General features: G+C 53.5%; 2 protein-coding genes across 2 annotated transcripts in view; one reads left to right on the forward strand and one right to left on the reverse strand.

Annotated features, from left to right (window-relative positions):
- The window catches only part of NCAPH2 (non-SMC condensin II complex subunit H2), a 41111-nt gene extending 35103 nt beyond the window's left edge, over nt 1-6008 (reverse strand). The window contains exons 1-2 of the mRNA XM_015407858.1: nt 5889-6008; nt 1757-1858 (exon numbers count right to left, since the gene is read on the reverse strand). Of these exons, the coding sequence (XP_015263344.1) occupies nt 1757-1858; nt 5889-6008 (222 nt within the window). The remainder of the gene's footprint in view (nt 1-1756; nt 1859-5888) is intronic.
- Nucleotides 6009-7336: 1328 nt separating this feature from the next.
- LMF2 (lipase maturation factor 2) overlaps nt 7337-9637 on the forward strand; it is a gene marked incomplete at its 3' end in the record, with an annotated part of 47349 nt that continues 45048 nt past the window's right edge. Inside the window, exon 1 of the mRNA XM_015407859.1 lies at nt 7337-7472. Coding sequence (XP_015263345.1) covers nt 7337-7472 — 136 coding nt within the window. The remainder of the gene's footprint in view (nt 7473-9637) is intronic.

Below are 9637 nucleotides of genomic sequence, written 5' to 3' on the forward strand. Positions count from 1 at the left end.
ACTTTTTCAAAAAAAAAACAAAAAAAAGGCTTCAGGGGGAAAATGGGGGGGGGGGGGAACGTTTCCCCCCTGAATTTTTCCAGTTTTTTTCCGGGCCTTCACATCTCTAGAAGGGCTGTGATCCCGAAGGATGCGATCCACAAGGAACATACTCTCCACAAATCCCACTGAAGTGAGACATCTGTTTATTTATTTCAATGGGAGACATATTTACGATACCTTCTGTCCGCAGGGGGAAAAAACCTCAGTTTTTCCAGGCCTTCCCATCTGATTATTTGTTCAAGCTTTAGACTAAGGTGCTCCTTGAGGTGTGCCCACACAGCCAGCATGAGGCGTAGAACCCCATTACACAGCCCTTCTCGGAACGAATGTTGACTACACAAAAGGGAATTCCCTGAGTTTTCTGCCCATCAGAATACTCACACTAAGTAATTACAAGACCATCCAAAGAGATTCTCTGGCCCTTCTCGGCTAGGAGGGCGGGGGTAGAAATTTGAGGACTAAATAAGTAAATAAATGAATTTATTTGGAATACCTCTGCTCATCCTCTAGTGTGATTTATGCCATCATGTGTCAGCAATGCCCATCCACCCTCTACATTGGACAAACAGACTAGTCCTTCTGACAAAGAGTAAAAAGGGGCAGAAGAAGAAGAAGAGATTGGATTCATACCCCGCCCTTCACTACCCAAAGGTGTCTCAGAGCGGCTTACAAACTCCTTTCCCTTCCCCTCCCCACAACAGACACCCTGTGAGGGAGGTGGGGCTGAGAGAGCTCTTTCGAGGACTGCCCTTGAGAGAACAGCTCTGACAGAACTATGAAGAAGAGACAGGACAACTCTGACAGAACTATAAAAGTGGAGGAGGAGGAGATTGGATTTATACCCCGCTCTTCACTACCCAAAGGTGTCTCAGAGTGGCTTACAAACTCCTTTCCCTTCCCCTCCCCACAACAGACGCCCTGTGAGGTAGGTGGGGCTGAGAGAGCTCTGACAGAAACTGCTCTTTTTTGCAAGAACAGCTCTTATCAGAACTATGGCTTACCCAAGGTCATCCAGCCAGGTGCGAGTGGAGGAGTGCGACTGGCTCACAGGAGAGCGTTATGCTCTGCAGAGAGCAACTTAACTGGTGACCCCTGGCCCTAAGGATATCCGGCTGTCCTCAACCAGAGCCAGGACTCTTTCAGTCCTGGCTCCAGTCGGTGGAACGCTCTACCAAATTCCACCAGGGCCCTGCAGGATTTAATGCAATTCCACAGGGCCTGCGAGGCAGAGAGGTTCCGCCAGCCCTTTGGTTAAGGGCAGCCACGGTTCCATCGTGGCTGGCACCCTTCTCTTTTTCCCCACCCCTGCTTTTTCGGCCTTCTCCCCCTTCATGCGCGAGAAAAAAAGCATAGTCCAGAGCGGGTTGGAGAAAACTGTATAGTTGGGTGCCATCTGACCCTTATGTATTGATTTTTAACTGTTTTTAAAATGCTTCTGTTTCTAAAATGATGCACGTCATCTAGAGCCTTGTCGTCCTACAGGGATTAGGCGATTAAGAAATTCAGTGTAATAATAAATAAAACAAGGAGCAGTCCTGCTTGGAAAAGCCCATCTTCTTTCTCCCTCATTACATGGTTTGCACCTCTCACTTGATGAACGGGAAAGGAATCACTGGGCACCGAGGTAGCACTGCACGGGAACCGCAGAGACGGCTTCTGCCTGGCTTCCCTCTGCCCCGCCCAGCCCCAGGTCTGCGCGGACAGCCCTCCTCACCTTCTTGCTGTAGATGCAGGCGGAGCCTTGGATCAGCAGCGCCGCCTCTATGAAGTTCATGGTGGTTCTGCCGCCATCAAACGAAATGCATATCTGCTCGAGCTGCGGAGGAAGAACGACAGGGTGGAGCAATGAGGGACGCAATGAAGAGCCACAGAGCCCGAGGGATTCGAAAGGAACTTACAGACCATCTAGTCCAGGGGTGTCGAACTCACTGGTTACGAGGGCCGGATCTGACATAAATGAGACCTTGTTGGGCCGTGTGTGTCATAAAAGGTAATGCCAGGTAGTGGAGATACGAACTTTATAAAGGACACAAACACAAAGGTTTTTTAAAAAACTTAAAATAAAAACATGCTTCAAACATCAGCACCCTTGCAATACTTTGCTGATTTAACAGTGTCTGATGACTGACACCTCTTGCTCTAAATTATCGCGTTGAAATGTCTGTGCTGTTAAAATCTTGAGTATGCTTTTCAGGTGTGTATCTGTAAGCTGTAAACCTACGATGATGCAGCAGCAACAGCAGAACTGGAAGTAGCAGCAGAAGACAGCCAGTTCCACTGTGGGCCTGATAGAAGGCCTCCTGGAGGGGGGCCTGATCCCGCCCACGGGCCGCATGTTTGACACCCCTGATCTAGTCCAACCTTCTGCTGAATGCAAGAAATCAAAACTAGACTATAACTAACAGGTGGCTGCCCATCTTTGGATTGGAGACCTGTGTCACTCAGGGTTCTGCTGTCAAAACGCTCTTACTGTTAAGAAGTGTCTGCCAACATGCAACCAGAAGTTGCAACCAGGAGGGTGAGAGGGTTGGAATCCAAGTCTTATGAAGAAAGGCTGAAAGAGTTGGGTCTGTTTAGCCTGGGAAAGAGAAGGCTTAGAGGGGACATGATTGCAGTCTTCAAATATTTGAAGGGCTGTCATGTAGAAGATGGAGTGGATCTATTCTCTCTTGCTCCGGATTGCAAGACTAGGTCTAATGGGTGGAAATTACAAGGGAGTCGTTACCGGCTAAATATCAGGAGAAACTTTCTAACTGTAAGAGTGGTTGAGTTCCCCCCCCCCACCCACAACTTTGCATTTGCCTCTGAAGAATTTCATTGTCAGTTTCCGCCTAGCTTTCTGAAGTCATTTAGAATTTTACTTCTTTTCTGTGGTGCTTCCACTCCTCCCGGTTTTGTGCCCTCTGCAGATTTGACCAGGGTCCCTTCCTCCTCCTCCTCAGCATTTTAAGCAATGAGGAGCTCAAAGCCCAGCTCTAGGGACCCCCCACACACACACACACACACTGGAGACCTCCCTCCGAATCAACAAAGTCCCAGGAAGAAGCAGTAACTGAACACGGTCCCTATGCCAGCAGCCCATGAAGCCACCTGAAAGTATTATCAGCCAGCCCTCATTTCGCCACTTTGCTAATGTGGGGGGGGGGGGATGGAGAAAGAAAGAGAACCGGATGGGATCAGACGTCAGGGGAGACCAGGCCCTCTCAAAGGTTCAGAGGGAGGCAAGTCACATCCAGCCTTTGGGGTCCCCAGACATAACCAAAAAATTAAAAATCACAACTCAGGACGCACATAAAGACAAACTGTAGAAGTCGTCAGACGTCAAAAAAACAGACAAACAAGTGTCTAAATCAGAGGGGCCCCCAAGGTAAAAGGGGTCTCTGCCCCCCACCCCAATCTTGGGGGTGCCTCCCGTAAGAATATAAGAAACTCCTGCTGGATCAGACCAGTGAGGGTCCATCCAGTCCAGCCTCCCGTCTCACACAAGGGCCAGCTAGTCCCTCTGGAGGGCCAGCAACAGGGCAGAGAGGCCGAGGCCTTCCCCTGATAAGAACACCAGAAGAGCCCTGCTGGGTCAGACCAGTGAGGGTCCATCTAGTCCAGCCTCCCGTCTCACACAGCAGCCAACCAGTTCCTCTGGAGGGTCAACAACAGGGCAGAGAGGCCGAGGCCTTCCCCTAATGTTGCCCCCTGCCACTGGGATTCAGAGGCTGACTGCCTCTGAACATGGAGGTTCCCTGTAGTCACCATGTCCATTAGACACTTATGGACCTCACATCCAGGAGTCTATCTAACCTCCTTTTCAAGCTTTTTCAGAGGATGACTGTCTCTGAACGTGGGGGTTCCCCTCAGTCAGCTGTTTATTCCTATGGCCATCGCAACATCTTCTGGCAGCCCATTCCACATTTTAATCACCCTCTGTGTAAAGTGGTGTTTCCTTTTGTCCGTCCTAAACCTACTGCCCATCAGCTTCACTGGATGCCCTCCAGTTCTCATCTTGTGGGGGAAGGAGAAAAAATCCCCTTTGTCAACTATCTCCCCATCATGCATCATTTGATACACCTCTCTCGTCTCTGTCCCCGTCGTGTCTTCCCTAAACAGAAAGCCACCCCCCGCCCCGCCAGCATCTTCACTTTCTCCTCCTGGGAAACTTTCCTCTCCATCTCATAAGAACATAAGAGATGCCAATGTTGCATCAGGCCAAAGGCCCATCCAGTCCAACACTCCTGTGTCACACAGTGGCCAAAAACACAAGGTCCCATCAGGAGGTCCAGCAGTGGGGCCAGGACACTAGAAGACTCTCCCACTGTTGCCCCCCCAAGCACCGAGAATACTGAGCATCCCTTGCCCCAGACATAACAACATAAGAGAAGCCCATGTTGGATCAGGCGAATGGCCCATCCAGTCCAACACTCTGTGTCACACAGTGGTCGAAAATACCAGGTGCCATCAGGTGGTCCACCAGTGGGGCCAGAGCTCCAGAAGCCCTCCCACTGTTGACCACCCCCCAAGCACCAGGAATACAGAGCATCCCTTGCCCCAGACATAAGAACATAAGAGATGACAATGTTGGATCAGGCCAAAGGCCCATCCAGTCCAACACTCTGTGTCACACAGGGGCCAGAAATACCAGGGGCACTAGAAGCCCTCCCACTGTTGCCCCGACCAAGCACCAAGAATGCAGAGCATCCCTTGCCCCAGCCCGAGAGTCCCTATCTATACCTTGTGGCTAATAGCCACTGATGGACCTCTGCTCCATATGCTTATCTCCCCTCCTTGGACCACTCAAAGGACTGTCATGGGGGCAGCTCTGAAGCGCTCGCCCCACTGCCCGTTCCTGAGAACTGTCAGGGTGTGGCCCAAGAGGGGTTGCCAATTCCCTGGAGGTTTGGAGGTCGGAGGCTGGGGTTTGGAGAGAGGGAGGGGCGTCAATCAGTGTTCCCTCTAAGCTGAGTCAGTGTGAGCTAGCTCGCCGTGTTTTAGCCTCTGGCTCACACATTTTTGTCTTAGCTCAGGGAGGATGGCTCGCTCACAGCTTCAATGCCGGGAGCTCACAAAAGCAGAATTTTTGCTCCCCAGACCCCACAGCTTAGAGGGAGCACTGGTGTCAATGCACACGATGCCACAGAGTCCGTCCCTCCAAAGCAGCCGTTTCCTCCAGGGGGACGGTTCTTGGTCAGCAGGAGAGTCACTGTTCTTTAGCTCCGGCTCACACATTTTGGTCTTAGCTCAGAAAGGAGGCCCAGAAAGGAGGGCTCCAGAGCAAACTAATTCATGCGGTAGCCAAACACTGCTTGCTCACAGCTTCAACGCCAGGAGCTCACAAAAAGCAGAATTTTTGCTCCCCAGACCCCACAAGCATTGGCGTCGATGCACATAATGCCCGTCCCTCCAGAGCAGCCGTCTCCTCCAGGGGGACCAGAGTTGCCAGTCCTGATTTGGGGAATACCGGGAGACTTTGGGGGTGGCGCCGGGAGAGGGCGGGGCTTGGGGAGGGGGCCCCGGCAGGGTCCGAGGCCGCAGAGCCCCACCCTTCCAAGCAGCCGTTTTCTCCTGTCAGCTGGAGATCAGTCGTGAAAGCGGGAGATCCCCAGGCCCCACCTGGAGACTGGCAACCCTAACGGGGGAGCCGGATCTCGGTCACTTGGAGACCAGCCCTGACTCCGGGTTGCCAACTCCTGAGTGGAGAAATACCTGGGGATTATTGGGGGGGTGGGATTTGGGGAAGGGGGAGACGTCCCAGGCCCGTGACGCCGCTTCCGTCTCTGCCCCTGGAGACCCGTCCTGGTCCCGGGAGACCTCCAGGTCCCGGCGGGAGGTGAGCGGCCGCGCCCTCCCCGGCTCACCTCCTCCAGGTACTCGCCCAGCTGGGCGGCCACGTCCACCTCCCAGTTCTTGGTGAGGTCGCGGATGGGCTGCAGGAAGGGCAGGAAGCGCGCCTCCGCCTCCTCCGCAGCCGCCGCCATCGCTACCCGGCTGAGGAGGCCGCCGCGGCCTTTTAAACCTCCCGGCGCGTGGGGAGCCTGGCCGCCGCCCTGCAAAACGGGCGCCCCCCCGGGCCCCAAGGGCGGTGCACTCTGGAGCAGAGCTCCCTCTAAGCTCCCTCTAAAATCCTAATTTGTGTGTTCCGGGCATGAAAGTCGTGAGCGAGCGATTGGGCTTCAGTCTGCTCGGGAGCCCCCTCCTTCCTGAGCGGAGACAAAAGTGTGAGCTGGAGGCTAAAAGACCGTGAGCTGGCTCACACTGACTCAGCTTAGAGGGAACACTGGTCTCAATGCTCCCTCTAAGCTGTGGGGTCTGGGGAGCAAAAATCCTGCTTTGTGAGCTCTGGGCATTAAAGTCGTCAGCGAGCGATTGGACGGCTGCATCCATTCGTTTGCACTGGGGCCCCATCCTTCCTGAGCGGAGACGAAAATGTGTGAGCCGGAGGCTGGAAAACTGTGAGCTGGCTCAAACTGACTCAATTTAGAGGGAACACTGGTGGGCAGCAATGCTCCCTCTAAGCTGTGGAGCCTTGTGAGCCAAAATCCTACTTGGTGAGCTCCGGGCATGAAAGTCGTGAGCGAGCGAGTGGGCTGCATCTATTAGTTTGCTCTGGAGCCCCATCCTTCCTGAGCGGAGACGAAAATGTGTGAGCCGGAGGCTGGAAAACTGTGAGCTGGCTCACACTCACTCAGCTTAGAGGGAACACGGGGGGCCTCCTTCCTGAGCTAAGACAAAAATGTGTGACCTGGAGGCTATAAAACGGGGAGCTAGCTCACACTCACTCAGCTTAGAGGGGACACTGGTGGGCAGCAATGCTCCCTCTAAGCTGGGGAGTCTTGTGAGCAAAAATCCTACTTTGTGAGCTACTGGGGCATTAAAGGGGTGAGCGAGTGACCTGGCTACTGCATAAGTTAGTTTCTTCTGGAGCCATCTTTCCAGAGCTCAGGCAAAAATGTGAGCCAGAGGCTAAAAAACGGGGAGCTAGCTCACACTCACTCAGCTTAGAGGGAACACTGCCCTGGAGCCCTGGAGCCGTCCTTCCTGAGCTGAGACAAGAATGTGTGAGCCGGAGGCTAAAGAACTGTGAGCTAGCTCACACACTCAGCTCAGAGGGAACACTGGTCTGGACAACAACCCCCCCCCCCAGTCCTGCAGGAGCTCGGACTGCTGTACCCCGTTTCTTTCAGGGGGGGAATTGCACCCTGACAGGGAGGGGAAAAGCGAGCGAGCGCCTCCGGCTAGTCTGGGGGAGGGTGCCCTTGAGGTCGGCTTCCTTCAGGAGCTGGCAATGCAGGGGTCAGGCAGAGGGATGCCCGCGGCCCTCTTTGGGGTGCAACCCAGGAGCGTGGCTGGGGAGAGGAGCTGTCAGCGGGAGAAGGCAGCTTCTCTGTGGGCCCGGGACAAGGGGGTCCTGGGCAGTGACATGACCCTGGTGGCAGCGCGTGGTGCAGGACATGGACTCAGCCGCTGGACCGGCTGCTTCAGGGTCGGGGTGCCAGCCTTCCGGTGGGACCTGGGGACCCCCCAGAATTTCTGCTCATCTGCACACTACAGAGATCAGCTCACCTGGGGGAAGGGGCTGCTTTGGAGGGGGGACTCCGTGGCCTCCTACCCGGCTGAGGTCTCTGCCCTTCCACGGCTCTGTCTCCAAATCTGCAGGAGTTTCCCTGCCTGGTGCAGCCATACCCCAGGGAGTGGCTTGAGTTCAGCTCCGGGTTTGAGAGGGGGGAGTCTCTGGTGTGTTTCTCCGTCACTGTGGTGGGACGTTGGGAATCTATTTGGTGCAGTTTGTAAGCTGGAATGCAACTCTGTGTGTGTGTGTGCAATTGTGACTGCAGTCTGGCTCGTAGCTTTGTAGTGTCCCTGCCTGGCACACGTGCAGCCTGCGTGGGAGGGCGCCAGTTGAGCCGGGCCTTGGCCTTTGGAGAGGCCTGCAGATTGTAAACACTTTTCCCTCTAGGGCCAGACTCCTGCCCCATAGATCCTGCAGTCTGCCCTGAATCTATGCTAGAAAGGTGGCGTGTAAATTAATAGTAGCTTGACTTGCTCATAGTCTGAGCCCAGGGGCACCTTTAAGACCAACAAAGTTTAATTCTAATCGATTAGAATTAAGCTCCGTTGGTCTTAAAGGTGCCCCTGGGCTCAGACTCCAGGTTGTTTTTGTATTTCCTTCATTTATTCCCCATTTTTCTTCCCCACGAGGACCCAACAGTGGCTTCTCTCCGTCTCTTATTCTCACAACAACCCAGTGAGGTGGGCAAGGCTGAGAGTAGAGGACTGGCCTGAGGCCCCCCAGCGATTCGAAACTGGCTCTCCCAGATACTAGAATCATAGAGTTGGAGCAGAAGGTCTTTCCTGTGAATGGCTGCTACCTGGGCCTCCTCTACCTGAAGAGGTTGGGGACTGTACCTGGGAACTCATGCATGGAAGGCCTGTACTCTAAACCGCTTAGCTGAACCATAGAATCATAGAGTTGGAAGGGACCTCTGGGATCATCTAGTCCAACCCCCTTCCCAATGCAGGAGTTTCACAAATACCTCCCCCTCCACACCCACAGTGACCGCCATTCCACGCCTAGAAGATGACCAAAAATTCCTCCAGGATCTCCAGCCAAAATGGCCTGGAGAAAAACTGCTTCCTGACCCCAAAGTGGCAATCAGCATTTCCCTGGGCGTGTAAGAAAGGGCCATGAGAACTAAGCACTGAGGCAACCCTTCCTGCCCTCCCTCTCTTGATCTACCTAAATCCACACCAGGCTGCCTGTCAGGTTGGAGATTAATAGTGCGCCCCGCCCCACTATGTACTTCAAGCTGTCAGTGCTTTGGGTGCTCGTTCATCATTCCCGCAGACACACATGAATCATACAATCATAGAGCTGGAAGGGATCTCCAGGGTAATCTAGTCCAACCCCCTGCACAAGGCAGGGAATTCACAAATATCTCCCCCCCCACACACACACTGTTAGAGAATAAGCCTGATATTTGCTTTATGGACTATGTATTGCTACACACAATGGACTGTGCACACACACACAGGCTCAGAAAACTGTACACTTTAGGTCACCTGTTGTGATGCCACACATAGAGGGTGCCTGCCCATACCTTACGTGTAAATAAGGTTTCAGCAACACAGTTGCCCAGCCTGGTGAAGAAGCACAAACCTCCATTATTTTGAGCAATGAAACCACAACTCTAGGAAGAGACAGCCCCCGTGACAAGGCCGCTTATGGTCATACCCAACACTTGCTTTGTTCCTGAGCTGGAATTTCCTGCCAGATGGACATTTGGTTATCAGTGGACCTGGCCAAGCTTCATCAGCACTACAATGAAGCATCCTGACGCCTGAATTTAACACCTGCCCAGATGCCATACTTGGAGTAAGGTTTTAGGTTGCAATATTGGCCACCCCTTTTAGGTAACCTCCCCTTCCCACATGCAACCAATAGGATTGTTTTTGGGACAGACTAACAGGTAGGTGGAGCTGTGGTGGCTCAAGTGGTTAAGACGCTGAACTGCAGGCTGTGGAAGGTCGGTAGTTCAGCAGTTCGAGACCCGGGTGCCGCATGACGGAGTGAGCTCCCGTCTCTAGTTCCAGCTCCTGCCAACCTAGC

Source organism: Gekko japonicus, unplaced genomic scaffold (assembly GCF_001447785.1).
Source record: "Gekko japonicus isolate JY-2015 unplaced genomic scaffold, Gekko_japonicus_V1.1 scaffold3528, whole genome shotgun sequence".
NCBI classification, from domain to species: Eukaryota; Metazoa; Chordata; class Lepidosauria; order Squamata; family Gekkonidae; genus Gekko; species Gekko japonicus.